The 19268-nt window shown below is 32.9% G+C and overlaps 1 protein-coding gene across 1 annotated transcript in view; it reads left to right on the top strand.

Moving 5' to 3' along the window:
- Window positions 1-19268, top strand: part of LOC145252802 (uncharacterized) — a 203101-nt gene that overhangs the window by 133434 nt on the left and 50399 nt on the right. The window contains exons 20-24 of the mRNA XM_080112758.1: window positions 3405-3533; window positions 7578-7687; window positions 9770-10187; window positions 13369-13444; window positions 18506-18577. Of these exons, the coding sequence (XP_079968884.1) occupies window positions 3405-3533; window positions 7578-7687; window positions 9770-10187; window positions 13369-13444; window positions 18506-18577 (805 nt within the window). The remainder of the gene's footprint in view (window positions 1-3404; window positions 3534-7577; window positions 7688-9769; window positions 10188-13368; window positions 13445-18505; window positions 18578-19268) is intronic.

The following is a 19268-nucleotide window of genomic DNA, read 5'->3' as shown; positions in this document are numbered from 1 at the left end:
TGAAAATAGTTAAACAAAATGTTTTTACTATAGGCTTTAAAAATAAAGGTATAAGATTCAATTTGAAATTTATTTATCTTCAAAGTGCACTTTTATACATTTTACAAAGTAAGGTATAAAAATTTAATTTAAATTGAATCAAAAAATTACGTTGGATTTATTTTATGTAATGTACATCTAGCAATTAATGATATAGATATAAAATTTTCAATGATTTTTTTTTAAAATGCAATGCTTTTCTAACTTGTATCTTCTATGCCAATACTGGGGGCTGAAACAATTGTATATAAGGTGTTACCAATAAAAGACCAACATTTTAAAAATTAGTAAATACATGTGTGTCTATTCCTTTTAATGTGATATCTTTAAAGAAAAATATTTATAGCTCTAATATCGCACTATTGAGCTATTTAATAGAGAATGTTATGTCATTTATTAATGTCATTAATATCACATGTAATTAAATTATATACACACATTATATAAGAAATTAAATTTAAACCATGTAAATTAGAATTTACAACAACTGTATTATTCAACAAGGAATATAAGTTAAAAACTTAATAATTTTCCTTATTCCACAGAGTTTCAAAGAATGGCTCTTATTCTCAGAAGAAAATAGTTAACAAAATGATATTCATATGTGCTAACCAGCAAAATTTATAGCTTTCCTATGAATATTATTTTGTTAACTACTTTCCGCTGAGGATAAGAGCCATTCTTTAAAACTCCATGGAATAAGGAAGATGTTAAATTTTCCACTTGTATTTCTTGTTGAATAATAAATTTGTTATAAATTCGAATTTACAAAGTTTAAATTTGATTTCTTTTATCAATGCTCTATCTCGAATATTAAGCTTTTTCATCTGGTTAGGATGGTCTTATAAATATTAGTATTCATATTTGCTTTAAGTTTACAGAATTATTCAATTAGTTAACTTGGTAACATTTTTTGAATTCACATATATATATATATATATATATTTGTATATTTATTTTTGTCTGTCTGACTTTTTATTGGGAACTATTGAGAACAACTCACAAGATGACAGACTTTTTGGAAATTGACCAGAGTATTAGGCAAGGATACATATTGTCCCCCCACCTTTTTAATATATATGCCGAACAAGTAATGTGAGAAGAAATTAAAATTGGTGTAAGAACAATCAACAACCTGAAATACGCTGACGACGAAGTTCTGATTGCAACATGTCTGCAGAAACTACAAGACTTAATCAACAAGGTAAAAGTTGCCAGCAGGATTCTTCCTCAACGTCAGCAAAACAAAAGGTAATGAAAATAAACAGCCATCAAATGATGAAAACCTAATTTTGGACAATCAAAATGTTGAAAATGTAAATTTCAGCTACCCTGGTGCAGTTTTCACAAAGTAGATGACACCAATGAAGTAAGACGACTTATTGCAATGGCAAGGACAGCAATGAGCGCGCTAATTAATATCTGGAAAGACGGATCCATTTCACAACGCACAAAGAAACGACTCGTGCAAGTTTTGGTATTCTCAATAGCAACATACAGAGCAGAATGTTTGGTCTTGAAGAAAGTCGAGGAAAATTGCTGCTTTTGAATTGTGGTCCTACCGTAGAATTATTCGTGTAAGCTGGATGGACAAACGTACAAACGAATTGGTTCTGGAGAAAATTGAAACATGCTGAAGACTGCTGGACAACATCAATGATAGGAAATTGCAGTTTTTTGGACATGCGGCCAGAAGAGACAGCCCAACAAAAGATCTGCTCTTTGGTACAAGCAAAAGAGAACATGGAAGACCAAAAACAAGAACGTCAGACAACGTGAAAGACATTGTGGACTTTAGTATGGCTGAGTTGCTCAGCATGGTGCAGAACTATGAAGAGTGCCACGGATGGTCAGTAATGACCATTCAGTCAAAGAGAGAGATTGAGCCGATTTGGCTAAAATTTTGTATGGACCTTTATGATAAGGTGCAGCAAACTAAGTGTTATGATATCCATCTGATGCACAGTTATGGATGAATAGGAATTATTATTTAATAAGCATTCTATATAAAAGCCAAGTACATCCAAGGATGGAATACTGCTGCCATATCTGGGCAGGAGCTGCTAAAAATAGCCTATCCTGCCTTGACAGAGTACAAAATAGACTTCGTGGCTTAGTGGGGGATACCCTTTTCTCTACCCTGCAACCTCTCTCCCACAGAAGAGACGTTGCGAGCCTATCCTTGTTTTATCGTTATTTCCATGGCAGGTGCTCGTCTGAACTCCAATCTCTGGTCCCCCCTCGCCAATCTTTCACGAAAAACACCCATCTAGCTAAATCCACTGTGAAAAATTTCCCCCACTCTTTATCTGTGCCTAAATCAAAACGTGGATTCCATGAACAAAGCTTCTTTCTTAGAACTGCACGTCTGTGGAACTCTGTTCCGGCTGCCTGCTTCCCACCGGACTACAACTTGGATGTGTTTAAGTCCAACGTTAACAAATTCCTAATGAACCACCCCCTTAAGTAAACACTTCATCAAATCTCCACACTAACGTAATGTACTTGCAATAACCCTTATCCCTGAGTGGCTTCTGGGCCTTGATAAGTGGTGATCACTGTGTAAAAAAAAAATTAAAAAAATAGGCAAAAATGTAACTCTATTGAACCATCAATTTGGTATAAGCATTCATTCTATCGTCAGTATTTTGTAATTGTTATTCCCCTACTCCATATGTTATCCCCCTACTCCATAGTTATCACTTTTTTGTTATTCCTCTCATGATCTAATTATTAGATTCTAGAACGCTCAATGTACAAACAAACAAGATTCTCAGAGTTTTAGCATCATATAGTTCCAATAAATTTAGTTTCTTGCCCAGAATTCACCTTTATACTAAAAACAAAAAGAAAAATCTCTATCATGCGTCTGCCCTCCACAATACAAAGATGTCATATTCCAAAACTTATGTAAATTGATCAAATATGTTTATTTTTAACTAAGAAAATCAAATTTTATGAGTAAACAAAAAAAGGACAATCTTATGTTGTCATTTTGAAGAAAAGAAAAAAGACAGATAACTTTAGAATAATTAAAACTTGCAAGATTAGCCTTGTAATGCTCTGATTTCCCATTAATCGCCTAAAATCGTTTAAAAATTATTTTCTCTATAAAAGTAAAACTACTTGATCTATTTATGTGATTTTTGAAATATGATATTTTATTTTCCTTCTGTTATGGGTATGTATATCAAAGATTTTAATGCATTTTTGTTTTTTCTTAATAAAGGTGGAATTCTGGACAAGCACCAAATATTTTTTCTTATTTTTCTTTTTTTTTTTATTTATTATTAAAAAAAAAATGGTTAAAAACGTAAAGAATACAATGTCCCCATTTAAATATATTTATTTCCTCTTATATTTAGAGCTGGAATTCATCTCCTGAAATGGAAACACCAAGATATTATCAGATTTCTCTGTAAGAAAATTTCTGATGATAATAATGACGATGAGGAGTTTGTTGAAAAGGTTTTACATATTTGTTTAAGCAACAGGTGAGTTTTTTTCCTTTTTCTTTTCTTTAACAATCACTTTTCTTTGTAAAGGGGGAGCAATTTCGTATACAACTTAAAAGTTGCTTCCCCTTAAGGCCCCAAATTTAAAAATATCTATAACATAGTTTTTAGGAAAAAGATCATACAGGCCGTCTTTTTTTTTTTTTTTTTTTTCCACATTCTTTTCCTCCTTCGCGGTACGGGTTTGAGCCTGCCTACTACCACTTTTTTTTTCTTTTGCTCAACACACATCTCCAAACACCCGGGCAACGCCGGGCATCCAGGCTAGTGTTCTATAATTGCAGGTTGGTGCAAAAGTTTTTGCCGATTTGTAGAAAGGTTATTTTAAACCATTGCAGTTTATTTCAAGCATATTTTTATTACTTAAACATATTTACACGATGATTAATTTATAACTTTTTTCTTTCAAATTATTAATGCATCATTTGTATTTTTATACAATATTCTCACTCATGTTGGCCGGAAATCGATTTTCTTTAATTAACAGAAAGGAACTTATCTTTCATCATGATAATGATTGTCCACACATAAACACTACTTACTAAACATCTTCGGTCCTGGATATGACCTTAAACTATATCCAGTGGTGAGGCCCCAGCTTGCGGGCTTTGGGGAGTGTGGAGCCACCCTTTAATTGCCATTGCTTCCAGGTCCACTCTGACCCGGAGTGGTAGTACCTGTTAGGGTCCCAACTATGGGTTAAATATAAATCGACTTGAAAAAACAAATATGTTCTATTAAAAAATTTTTCTTCAAAATCTTTGGATTCGGCATTAAATAACCTGAAAAGGGTTGATATGCCGTAAAACAAAACCAACCAACCAAACAACCAACCTAAAAATCTTCAAGAATTTGGTTAAGAAATCTTGCCCCATCCTGCATATTCTTTTGACCTAGCTCCCTCAGATTATCACTTATTTCGAGCATTACAAAACCCTTTAGGTTGCCTGAGGTTCACATCACAAGAGCAAATTAAATTAATTAGATTTATATTCCCCATCAAAATCTAAAGAATTTTACAAGCGAGACATAATAATTATAATGTTATAATCTCGTTGACAAATCAAGTTAGAGAGAGAGCAAAGGTTGATATTATGCATAACGATTTTCAAGAACAGTTTTTCATTTTTAAAGATAAGATTTTGAATCAAAAACTTTTGTTCTGGTATATATATATATATATAAGTTAATTTTTCTCTATTTCAATTCTTGAAATAAGCTAATAAACAAAATCTACAGTAAAAAAAAAGTCTGGTTTTGCATCGAGATTTGCCACATGTTTGGGTCATGTTTTTTTTTTTAATTTCTTTTATATTTTCACCCCAAATAAGGCACAGTGCCACTTTGATGTAAATGTCCACTATCAAGGACATAAGTTGCAGAGATACTATGTAGGGAGTTGAGCAGCAAGATGTCTGTTCACATGACACTTGAACTTCTGCTTGTCAGTACAGTTGGGGAAGCAGCAACCCGGAAGGGAGTTCCTAAGTCTAGCAGTTCTGGGGAAGAAACTATTAGAGTAGAAGGCTTTCTTACATCTAGGGATCTCAACTGTGAAGGGGTGGGACTTTGCTGCTTGTTGGGTTTGATGGGGGTACTTACGTTGAGGGGGTACAAGTGCTTGTAGTTCATCGGAACATCCACCATTAAAATACTTGTAAAACAGGCAGAACGATGCAACATTTTGTCGGTGGGACAGAGGTTGAGGCTTAGATGACAGTTCAGGAGTTATCAGGTTGGCGTCTCTTTTGAACACTGTCCAGGAGCGAGAGACTAGTAGCAGATGCACCAGCTCAAATGTGACAACAATATTCCATACATGGACGAATAGTGGCCTTGTAGAGGTACAGGATACCCTCAGGCATAAGTAACTTTCTAGCATGGTAGAGAGAGCCCACCTTCTTTGAAGCAGCCTTGGCAATGCTCTCAATGTATCTGTACCAACTCATGTTCCCTGTGAACGTGAAGCAGAGGAGTTTGAAAGAAGTACTTTCAGGTATCTTTAGCCATGGCTATTGGTGGTTTTCAAAAGAAAAAAAGAAAACTTGTTTAATCAATTTCTCTGATTTTGGTATTTAGTCGTGTTCAGTGTTTTTTTTATTTATTTGATCATTTCTATTTGACACCATCACTAATGTTTAATCGGATAAAGTTTTGATATGCACCGGTTGAAGCTTTGTCTCTGATTGGATTCATTAAAAATAAAAATAGCATCCTGTTTGCGTTTTTATTTCCTTTCAAAAATATCTTGATTATCATTATCGGCAACTAACACACACACACACACACATATATATACACGTATATGTATATATATATGTGTGGGGGTGATTAATAGGAATTGGAGAAATCAGAACTTTTAGGGGGATCGGTATTGGAAACAGAAAAATTTGTGCCTATTTACTGATGTGGAAAACAATTCTTTTGTCTTTTTTATTTGATTTTGTTTAAAGCAAAATCTTCCACTGCTGGTAATAATATTAAAACAGTAAATATTTATTGATTTTAAACTACCAGTAAAACTAAAATCTGTAGTTTATTTTTATGTTTGAGAAAATATCTGCACATTTGTTTTTATGATAATCAGGAATAAATACAACTTTATTGTTAAATATTTGAAGATTTATAAAGAATCGAAATCGAGAATTGTATCGGAATCGAAAAAATATTGGAATCGTCCCATCCCTAATTATATATATATATATATATATATATATATATATATATATACACAGGGTGACCCAAAAAAACGTGATATCTCCATTATTTACTCACCGATTGCCCTTATTTTAAAGGACATGGTAGAATCAACAACCGTGAGTACACCAAGACCCCAGTAGGAGCTGGGACAAAGAATACACTGTGTTAAATTTCGTTTGGACAAAACACTAAGAAATGGGGCCTAATTAGAGTTGGGGCCGTTTTTTTTTGGGGGGGGGTCACGCTGTATATATATATTGAGTAAAATGATTCATAATTAAAATTAAAAATTGGTTTCACAAGGAAGAAAAAACAAAATCAATAAATTGTACGATCGTTTCGGAAACGATGTTTTTATTGATAGACAATAAGTCTTGGACAATAATTTTATCATTTGATTTTATAAAACAAAGTCTCCTCATCAGCAAAAAGAGTGCGTGGGGGTTTAAAGACACCAAAAATAAAACTATCATTTTTTAAGTAAGGCAGATATATCTTTTAATTGTCCGCCTTTAAAGCCTGTAAGTATCTTAGTCAACCCATTCATTGGCATGTTATTAAATGTAAACTACTGACTGGGCTCAAAAACCGGGTTCCCATTAATTGCTGGATCTGAAATTTGGGCGTTCATCATAACTTATGTATATCTTACAGGGGTCAAAAGGATAAAAAATTCTGAGGTGGGTGGTGAAATTTCGATCTTTTACTGGATGATTTGGCATGGACTGTCCCTGCAACCTTTTTCCTACAGAAGAGATGTTGCGAGCCTGTCTCTATCGATTGATCTCCAATCTATGATCCCCCATTGCTAAACTTGCACAAAAAAACACTCGACAAGCTACAACCACTATATATGATTCCCTCCATTCTTTATCTGTGCCTAAATCTAAATGCAGATTCCATGAACAAAGCTTCTTTCCCAGAACGGCTCGCCTTTGGAACACTGTTCTGCTGGCCTGCTTCCCGATTGAATAAGACATGGCAGCCTTCAAATCCAAAGTAAACAAGTGATTGTTGAGTCGTCCCATAAATAATCAAATTCTATCCAATTTTCACCATTAACGATTACTACATTATCACCTTATTAACCCTTATCCTCGAGTGGACTTCGGGCCTTGATAAGTGGTGGCTTCCAAAAATATTTATATCGGGTTCAGAAGTGAGAGCAAGAATGTCTTTGTTTTTTAAATGTTGATAGGAAAGTTGATAATACTCTGGATATTTATATTCCAAACATTTAAATGTTTTGCCATATCTAAGCATGAAAAATATCTTCTACGTAAAATTGTTTTACTCAATATTTCAACCCAATTTTATTTGCAGTTATTGGCTTGGCTGTTTGATTTGTCTACGGATACTGAAATTGTGGAAGAGTCAGCTGATTGTGTTGGTGGCCTTGGCAGACGCGGCACTCTTTCATTCAGATCTCTATGGTAAGATAATTTTTTGTATCCCTTCACGTACAAGATGGTTACATAATGCTTCTGTCATGAAGTAATCTTGTATAATTTGATGGAGACGAGAGATCTTGTGAGTGATGTCATAACGAAAGTTTAAGAAATAGGAGTTGGCTTTTTTTTTCCCAAAGGTGAGCATCTGAGATGCACGTGTATTTGCACTCATCTTGATCTTCCCTCTGCAAAAACTTAGTTTGAGAACTACAGGGATTGAAGATCCTTTCATGTCATCCAATTAGCAAGCATGGTTTTACAATATGCAGAAATATATAATATATCTATATACACAGATATATAATCTATATATCTATAAAAGTAAAAATGTATGTGTGTGTGTACATTTCCCTACCAAATAACTCTGTCAATTTTCAGTCTACAGACTCAAGATTTGACATAAGGGGTATTGAGATTTGGGAAAATCTTTTTAAGCGGTTTCGTCCAGAAATTTGGCTGTCAAAGAGTCAAAGTTCAATGATTTGACCTTTGAAAACTCTACCAAACTCCTCCGCCAATTTTGGGTCTAAACACTTGAAATTTTAAATGTAGGTTACTTGGACATGGATCCAAATTTTAATTTGATTTGATCTCCCAAAAATATGTTAAGGGGTCAAAAATTGGGGTAAAAATTAAAAAAATTGATCTCTGCGGTCTCTACCAAATTACTCAGCCAATTTCTGGTCTAAACATTTGAAATTTTACATAAGGGGTATTCAGAGATAGATCAAGCTTTTTAATCGGTTTGGATTGAAAATTTTAGCTGCCAAAGGGTCAAAGTTTCAAAAATTTGACCTTTGTAGTGTCTAACAAACTACTCGACCAATTTTGGGTCTAAACATTTGAAATTTAACATAACTGGTATTCAGACATGCGGCAAGTATTTTAATCAGTTTTGGGGTGAAAATTTGGTGAAAAAGGTCAAAGTTGAAAGAGTTGACCTTTGCAGATTCTACCAAATTTTTCTGCCAATTTTTGGTCTAAACACTTGAAATTTTAGATGTAGGCAACTTGGACATGAGTAAAATTTCTTATTTTGATTTGAGCCCAAAATAATAAACATTAAGGGGTCAAAATTGGGGTCAGAGTTTATAAAATTGACCTCTGTCGTCTCTACGAAATTACTAAGAAAATTTTTGGTCTAAACATTTGAAATGTTACATAAAGTGTATTCACGTGTAGGGCAAGTTATGAACAGTACATGGGGTCCGAGCAAAGCCGGGCTGAACTTCTAGTGTATAATATATATGTATAATATATATATATATATATAATATACACAATCTATAATATATACAGTAGAACCCCGGGATACAGCATAAAAATTAGTAACAAAATACAATATGGTATATAATACACATAACATTATAAATAGCACTGTAAGGCGGGGCAAATACCGTAACCAGGGGCTGGAGAAACATTGTATTCCACATTGTAAACTGAAAAATCTGTATCCTAGGGTTCTACTGCATGTATAATTGTTAAGTTTGCAGGTTGAAACAAGTAACGTAGAAAGCAATACAAATGACGACTCAACAAACAAAGGTTGATCAAATAAGAAGTGTATTAGGAAAAGGTATATTTACAGGATATTTACATAATGGTGTCAAATAAGAGAGTCTTTGCTGGAGAAACATATCTGCTCTCCGGCGGCCTTCGGTGGCTTCTGGTGAACACACACTCAGACTAACTGAGTCTTCCTATTTATGTGTAATTACTATCCACATATGCAAATGAATGTGTGCCACCACAACAATAATATATAAACAGAGATATATAATATAATATAAATCTGTAACCCGTAAAAATATCTTTTCTCCGTTCCCTTCGCAAAACTTAATCATGTTCTGCAAAAGCAAAAACAATTTTCCTATACAAAAAAAACAACAAACTAAATGCCATGAATACATATTTGAAAATATAAAGAACTTAAAGTATAGAAACTAGAGTCACTAGATTTAGCATTAAATAAACCAAAAAGGGTTGATATGCTGTAAAACAAAAACAACCAAATAAAACAAAACACAGAAAAAAATTAATTTATTATTTTTTTTTTTTGTTCAGGTTACATTCCGCAGACAGATGAAGAATGGATTTATTTAGTTCATCATCAGGAGCTTCACAATAAACAAGAGAAAGTTTCTTTTAATACTTCGTTAATCCAGAACATTGCCAAGTTGTACGAAGAGGGCAACCTTCAACTCCCCGACGATTTGCAGTCTCTGATCAATCCGGAGAGTGGGAGCGACTTCCTAAATGAGGATCTGCTGAATACCTCGTGTTGGGGACGGGTGACCCTTTCCCAATTAAATGTGGTCAAACCCTTGACACTAGAATTTGTGTGCAACCTGCTCATTAAGAATGTGGGACCTGAACGAGGGGTGGATCTTCTTCTGCAATCAAATATGTTGGAATTCAGCACATTGCCATTGTCATTCTATCAAACCTGTTTACTTGGATCGCTTATACAGAGTCAGCAAAGGTAGGATAACATATATATGTATATTAAATATATTGCATAGGTTCATATATGTATATTAAATATATTGCATAGGTTCATATATGTATATTAAATATATTGCATAGGTTCATATATGTATAACATATGTATTGCATTGTTTAACATGTTTGAGGTGCTTGTAATAAGTTTCCAGACCGTTTTTTGTACAGGCATTTAAAATTGTCGTAGACGTTTGAAAATTAAATATGTTATTGCTATACATCTTATGAGCTGACTGACCATTTTTTAATGATTTCTAGTTCAAATGGACAGCTACAGCAGGAATTGGAATACACCCTACTAAAACCTAATTTTCACAGCTGGTGAATTTAAAAAATGCAATCCAATCTGGATGGCACTTTAGAAGAAGGATATGCAATAAAATTCTGTTTTAAACTTGGAAAAAATGCCACAAAAACGTATGGAATGCTTCAGACTGCTTTTGGACCATCTTGCATGAATCCAACATCAGTTTTTTTTTTTGAGTGGCATAAGAGATTCAAAGAAAACAGTCTGAAGGATAATGAGAGGTGTTGGAGGAGTAAGGAAGTCAGAACGCCAGAGTTGATTGGCCAAATAAAGAATTTCATGGATAAGGACCGTCGCGTGTCTATAGAGACAATAAATGTACAGTTTGATGTCAGTGTGGGAACTGTACACACAATTATTTATGAGGAACTGAAGATGCTATCTATTCTTAGTAGTTCCTAAGTGTATGTGTGTGTGTGTGTATATATATAAATGCGTTAAGAGTTCAACTTACCTTTTTTTTTTTTTTAATCCATAGTCTTCTGGGGTGCGGTTCTTCCTGTCACTAGTTGATAATCTGTAAAGAAACATTCAAGACAAAAACGTGACACCGATTTTCTAGCAAGAATCTCTTTATTCTTCTACATGTAAAGGTGGAGACACCTTTCATTGCTGATTTAAACTTTCTTACGTTTTTATCGATGCATCTTTAACTGTCCTGGTCTCGAAACTAACTCCATCTCGAGTCAAGTCCAACTGACTACCAAGCTTCGACTCCAATTCAACTGTCTACTCCAAATATCTCGTGCGTTTCTATTTATATCAGGGTGTATATATGGGGGAAGTGGTAACCCTTCTTAACTGGCCTGCATCCAAAACGCACCGACCCACTTTCTAACAACGCAGGTGCATGTTTTGTCAATGGAAATCACTGAGTCTGATATGTGTCATCGGCAACCCCTTGACCTCCCTTGTTAATATAAGCGCTCTTTAGTTATTATGCAATCTAAAATTGCTAATTTCTTTGAAAACTATTTTCTGTAAAAATTAATTATTAATTAATCTTATCATTTTTCGTAATTTTTGAATATGTTCATTACTGTGACATGACAATTCAATAGATACCATTGGATTCACTTGAAATTCAAATTCCGAATTTTGCTCTTACAATAATGAAAAAAGCATCACAATAATAAATAAATAAATAAATAAATAACCATAGGGAAAATTTGAGGTGAGAAAAGTTACTTCCCTTGATTTGACGAAATTGGCAACTTAAAGTAAAAAAAAACAATAAAAAAAAAAAAACAGCCTCTTTCATTCGCACTGTTTTTCTTTCCAATCCATCTTCTGCTGACTTCTTCATCTTTATGGATACTTGCCTAAGTGTCACTTGTTTAAATGTATATTAATTATTCTACTAACTTACCCAGCGTTGCCTAGGATTCATTAATCTCATTTTAAAATTGAAAAAAAAAAAAAAGGAAAGTAATGATGTGTAAGTCGTGAAAAGATGAAGGCTGAAAATGGAAAGGTGATAACTTTAAACTGAAATAGAAATTATCTGATATTATTTGGATTCTTCCAACTATGATTCTCCTCTTGGGTGTTACTTTCACGTTTCGATCGATGTAACCCCCAACCTTCTTCAGCTGTATTTTGTGTATCTTGTTCAACCTATGGAAGAGTATAACTTACAACTGCATTTTACCAAGTACTTTATTCGCTACGCTATGGATCCTTGCAAACTTCTGCTGACGAAATGAGAACACGGGTTCTGTTTGAAATTTTGTGCAGATTCCCAAGTTCAAGTTGGACAAAATAAATGTTGTGCAAATACCACTTAAGATGAGAACTGTAGTTGGAAGAATCCAAATAATCAATCCTCATCTAAAAAAAAAAAATCAGAAACGTAAAAATTATCTCCCTTACATTTTTCGCTTTTTATATATAACTAGCAGGCTGCTCAGTGTTGCCTGGTCGTAGTATACATTTAAATATGGTAGTATAATTCATACAGATTATGTATTTATTATTGTAGAGAAAATTCTCTATTGGTTATTATATTGAACCTAATATATAGTAGTGAGATCAAAAGTAAAAAAAATATAGATATGACTTGGATGCCATTAGCTAGAATCAAAACCAAAACATGCAACTCCCCACCCTCATTTCTTAGCCATATATTATATATATATTCGCCTGTCACCCATTTTTTAAAAGAGGGAATTGTCTGATTGTGTGAAGAAGACAAGATGCAAGCAAGCATGGATGCCCGGACCGTATACAGAGTTTTATAATAATTAAAATTAAAATCGGTCTTGATTTTAATAATTTTTTTACCAGAAAAATTATTTCTGAAAAGAAACTTAAGTAAATTACACTTTTTTTTTTTTTAGCAAGAGAGAATATTGCAAAAAATGAAAAGAAATTTTCCGTATTTTTTCTACATTTATTTTATTTTTATCTCAATCTATTTTTATTTAATTTATTTTTATCTCAATTTATTTTTATTTTAATTCATTTTTATCTCAATTTATTTTTAGGTTTTAGGTCAGCTTACAGCACATCCATTAATATCATTTGTTACTTTTATCATAATCCTGGGTATTTCACATGCCCCACACTTGCTAGAATTTGCTAGTAAACCTCAGAAAGCTGCAATATTGACTTCATTTTCCATTATTTTCAATACAAAGTAAAAAGAAATGTACATTTAAAATCTTTAATTTTCACTGGAATGAATATATGGTTCACAATATATTCCCTAGAAATAGCTAGTCAGAATCAAATATTGATTTGTCAGATGTATTGCTATATCTAGGTTTAATATTAAAAATCTGACAGATTTAAATTAGATGTGTTTACGTCCTATTCATTTTTGTTTATGTCTGTATTTTATTTTATTTTCAAGGTTGGTAACGCATAATATGCTGGAAAGGATAGACGCATATCTTTGGTCAAGGAAACCTGTCTCAATGGCTCCTGCAGTAAGTTAGCAAGAGAACATTTTCTTTGCTTATATTTGTTTCTTTCTGATAAATCATTCATACTAGAATTGTATTTACGAGTATATATGAATGTGTCCATTTTCTGTTTGACGTGTGATATATTTGTCTCTAAGAAGTTGAGTGTATATGTATCTAAAGTATACATGTGATCATCTAGTGGTGAGTATATAAGTCTTGGTTGTATTTACAGCAGCTTTATTACAGATGTTTCCCTTTGGAAAGCTGCATGCTGGTCTTAGATTTTTACTATCAACATTTTCCGACACTCTCCACTGCTTGAAGCCATTACGATCAGTGGACTGTCTCTCTCCTTCTGACAAACGACTGTCTCTGCCAACTCTGACAACCAACTCTTAACTAATTTTTACATGTCTCTCACCCTCCCCCCTCTAGATGACATCATCAACATGTATCACTACACCACCATTTTCTGATCTGTCACGTAGTCATCTGTGTTGAGTTCTTAGGAATTATTTTAATTTTTAGGAATTATTTTAATTTTTAGGAATTATTTTAATTCTTAGAAATTATTTTAATGTAAAAATTTTATCTTTTAAATATTTATTTCACTTTGATATAATAATCTTTCTTTTTAGTCAAACATTTTCTTTGTTATCAAAATATTTCTAACCCAAACACTAACAATCGGCCATGCAGCAGGCTAACCGGTATTTTCCGGAATTCAGTAACAAAACAGAATTCAAATAAAATATGCAAATATTTCTACAGAACAATGACACATATTATTTGATATTTATTCATTTTTTTTTTTTTATCTGTTCTTTTACCTTTATAAAAATTAAATGCCATTAATTACGAACAGGATACTTGATTTTTATAAAAAAAGCACATCTTATTCTTCACTTTTCTTCTTAGTCTTTTTATTACGACACAAATGCAAAAAAAAAAAAAATGGCAGGTATGGTTGAATGATTATACAAAGAGAAGGTTCACGGAAAGAAAAATGGCCGCCGATTCAATAAATTTGGCATGCATTTAATAATTCATGTAACTCAGTTACTATTTCTCGCCCTTGAGCTAATCCTTAAGACCCTTCCCCAATCATCACTACCGACTAGACCTGCAAAAAAATGGCCCAGTACCGCTCTCTCCTTGTAGATGATCAACTTATGTAGCAGTCAAGTTCAAACATTAAAAAAATATAAAATACAAAATAACTTAAAAATGGTGGCGCACTCTTTTAAATGTTTTTGGTATGGGTGTGGTCTTGGAAAGGGTTAAGGTTAACAAGTGGTTGGCGTTTACAGTGAAGGGAACCAAATAGTGTGTGAAAACAAATAAAAAGGTGTGTATTTGTGACACGGGATGATGAGTTAGTTTATGGTTAGATGATGTAAAGAAAAAATTTTTAAGAACAAAATATAAAAAAAAAAGGCAGTTATGAATATAATCAACCAGCCAAAATCAATAAAGCAGATGACGGTTCTGATGCTGCCAGATGAGGCTGTCTGAGGATACTAGCTTTCTGACTAAATATACACCAAACATTGATTTTATTTTATTTTTTTCCTTTTGTAAAACTCAATCATGTTCTGCAAAGTCAAAACAAAGTCAACAATTTTCTTCTACAAAACAATGAAACCAAACACCATGAATAAATATTTGAAGACTTGAAGCATAGAAACTTTTTCCAAAATTACTGGATTCGGCATTAAATAATCAAAAAAAGGCTGATATTCTATAAAACAAAAACAACCAACGAAACAACGAACCGACTAAAGGTGTTGCTGTTATGAAAAAGACTAAAAAAAATAACGCTGCAGGTGAAGATAACATTCCTGCTGAGGTTCTTAAACACAACACCAATATACTAGAGGTTACCATCTATCACATTATCAACTAGACCTGGGAAACTGAAGGTATCAAACTGTATTTAAGCTAATATTAAATGTGATGCTCTCATCGAAATGCTAATCAACATCTAGATAACCAGTTAACTTGAACTCACAAAAAGGGAAAAACAAATGCATTTCATTTTAAGAAAAATTATAATTTATCCCTTTTGACGAATGAGGTAAAAATCTGAAAAATAATTTATCCCATTTGACGAATGAGGTAAAAATCTGAAAAAAAAAAAAAAATGGAAAGGGATGAGTTTGATTGTGACAGAAGTAGAAGAAATAAGTAAATATTAAGGATAGAAAAAGCGACGCAGAAGACAGAAAGAAAGGAGGCATACGAATGCAATAAGTAGGAAGGTTGAAAGGATGTGACGAAACCTAGCTAACCTTAAATTGCTTGGAAATACAATAAACGGGTGTGACAAAAAGAAAATATCATTAAAGAAAGACAAGTGTAACTCACAAGCAACACATGGCCTAGTGGATAAAGTACTTGGTAAAATTCAGTTGTAAAGTTAGATTCTTCTAGAGGTTGAAGGTTCAATCTTCATTGCGGGCAACACTCAAAATTCAAAGGATTTCTGCCCAGTCATGGCTGATGGAATAAGAACATGCTACCCTCATAGATTAAATAAAAGGTTCTGTTCGAAATTCTGAACAGATTACCCAGTATGACGGAAAGATTCTCGAGTCCAACTAGATACACCTGAAGAAGGTCGAAGGTTATATCAACCGAGAATAGTAGTCTGAAGAATCCAAATATTATGACATAATGGAGTTTTAATACACAAAGAAGAAAGAAAATAGAAAAAAAATGAAGAACAGAAAGAAAAGAAAATAGCGTCACAGCAAAACTGGAAGTCTGTGTAAACAGGGGAAACGGTGATGGGTGAATTTGTTCCTGATAAAAAAACGCACCGTTACAAAACATGACAACCGTTTGTTTCTAGCATCGAGGTGTAAAATCATTGATGACCAAAAGTAAACGCGTCTCACAAAGGCATTATGAATTTGCAATACTAAACAAACATGTTTTAATATATTGTCCGGTGTCACAAGCTGCTGGTAGCGCCAGTGGTAATAATTAGGTCTGTGACAACAAAATATTCTTCTCATTGTTTTGACTCTCAAGTATATATCCGACACAGTAAGACACAGTCAATCAACCAAGAACCACATCCATCTATATAAAAGCATATAAGATATTAACGGATACACACTGAAGAGTCAAAACAATGAAAAGAATATGCTGTTGTCACAGCCCTGGTAATAACACCACCTTAGGCATCAAAGTTATGTCACCACCATTAGTTGGACATTGAGAAGAACAGGATATCGTTCGTGCTATCATATACAAAAATCTTTTTTTTATTCAATCGAAAAAAAATAAAATAAAATTAAGGGAGTTAACTCCGAACAAAAAAAATCAAAACTTAGTTCCCTTGAATATCTTAACCACCAAAATTGTGTTAACGCTCATAATTGGTGCCTGATAAGGACAGGATAAAAAAAAAAAAAAAAAAAAGGTTTGATTTAAGTTTAAAAAAATAATAGGGGAAGTAAGTCTAAATTTTAAAATGAAAAGTTACTTCCCTTGAATAATTTTTATAACGTGACCACACGTCTATGCATGTTTGATAGGCGCATTTTGTGATCTTGGATGAGTATTATGATTTCGTTATTGTTTCACGTTTTATTCGTATCCTTTCTCCAAAAGAATGAGACAATGAGCAATTAGCACTTTGCCGTCGTTGAAAGGAGAAGGTAATGCCCAAGAAGATTGCTGTCTAAAAAAAAAAAAAAAATTAATGCGACCTGTGAAATCCTATCCTGCCAATCATCATCATAATAACGTTTCACTCCATCTCGAGGTCCATAGTCGAGCAGTGTCCAAGACATGCCTTGCACTATCAATAATAATCTTTATGAAACAAAATGTTTAAAAAGTATAAATCCAATTTATAAAAATGATAAATATAAAAACAAAAATAATGTAAACGAGTTTTAAAAAAAAATATGAAAAATACGGATATAATTTTTTTTAATCATTAAAATTACATATAAATAAAAAACATGTATATATTAATATCATATTACCTTTAATGTATGCACATAAGTCATGGTTTTCAGATTATAAATTATTTGATCGGGAGATCCTATTTATTAAAAAGGATAGAAGGTGATAAAATACTATGGATATTAAATTAGTTTATATACTAATTTAATGTTCGTAGTATGTGATCACCTTCTATCCTCCTTTTTAATAAATAGGATCTCCCGATCACCGAAGATGCAATGTAAGAAAAAAAAAATGATGTCGCTTTTGGGCAGTATGTGAAACTAAAATATTCCTTCTTAGTCTTCTGGTTATGATCCAGGGGTAGTATCTGTTCTGTTTAATGATGGTATAAAGATATTGTGGGGTATTCGTTCATGCCGGGCATCCATACAATGAAAATATGTCATAGACTCTTATTAGGATACTGGAGATAAATCGTAATAACCAGATATATTCTGACACTACATTAACCAGATTACTTAGATAAATACTTTTATAGTTAAAAAAAGGGTGATGATAATATTAAGGTTTCCATTCATGCTGAACGTCCACAGAATGCCTAGTATTGATATATTACATATAAAAGATGTCACTGTGGAATTTTCACAGGTCAGTTAATTATTATTGTTTGTGTTATTCGGATTACTGTTGTTATCTTAGGTGTTTTTTATTTCATAACGTTTCGGCTAATGTAACCTCTGACCTTTTTCAGGTGTATCTTGTTGATCTCTAGAATCTGCACGGAATTTTGAACAGAACTCTTTATTTAATCCATGAGAGTTGCACGTTCTCATTCCATCAGCCATAAGTGAGTAGAATTTTTAAGTAATTTGCAATTATATTCTTAGTATTGCAAATTACTACCTGGTCATGGCTGACAGAACACTCGTGGATTAAATAAAGAGTCCTGTTCAAAATTCCATGCATATTTCTGAATTCGACGAGAGACACATGGAGAACTTTGACAGTTTCAGTGTTGTGGAAGATTAGATTAGTGGTCCAAATAATCCTCTCAAAAATTCAGAAAAAATAATTTTGATATTAAAATATTTTGTAAGTCTTTTGGATTTTTAATGTTTATTTCAAAATAACAAAAATCTAATTTGATTTCTTTTGCAGGTCCATTTTGCTATAGAACAAGAGAAATCGGCTGAAAATTTTGCTGATATCACAATTTCCCAGTCAGAATTGGTAAGTGGAATACTAATTTGAATGTTTCTTTTTTTTTTTTTTGTATAGAAATCGCTCCAGACACTTGATGTAAAGAGCTGAAAAACAAACTTTAAGTTAAAAAAACTAGTCAACGATGAATATTAGATGGATTCAGACTTAGAAAACAACAATTCTTTGCTCTGCATTCAAGGGTTTTTCTTAAGATTTCAGCTATTTTTCAACATTACCATCCGTTGTATAATGTCAGTCTTTTCCTTGATTCTGATTTCTACTAATCTTTTTTTTTCAAATTTCTTTGGAATTGTTCCTACAAATATTTATTTTATATTGACTTTAGTCATGTTCCATATTCCTTTAAGTTCTCTGGCAAGTTCCACATTATTATTGTTGTTGTTATTATTTTTAATAACATTGTGTCTGAGATGGGTATATATGCTGATGATACAATGCTTGAGGGGAAAACAAATGTACACATATCTTAGGCAATGGCAGAAACAGTAGTGGAATGAGACCATAAATGGATGGTAACATTTAATCTTACTAAGAGTAAGCTTCTTTTGTTTAACAATTACAAGAAGCTTTCTCACCCACCGATAGCCATGACAAATAACATCCTAGTGACATATGGCCGAGTGGTCCTAGACGTTGTATCAAAGTTTACAGTTACCTAAAGGTGCTGAGTTCAATCCTGAACGAAGGCAGTGAAAAG

Source organism: Euprymna scolopes, chromosome 29 (genome assembly GCF_053919585.1).
Source record: "Euprymna scolopes isolate OS-2025 chromosome 29, ASM5391958v1, whole genome shotgun sequence".
Taxonomy (NCBI): Eukaryota; Metazoa; Mollusca; class Cephalopoda; order Sepiida; family Sepiolidae; genus Euprymna; species Euprymna scolopes.
Note: the sequence above shows the minus strand (reverse complement) of the source record. Positions and strands in the feature narration are given on the sequence as shown.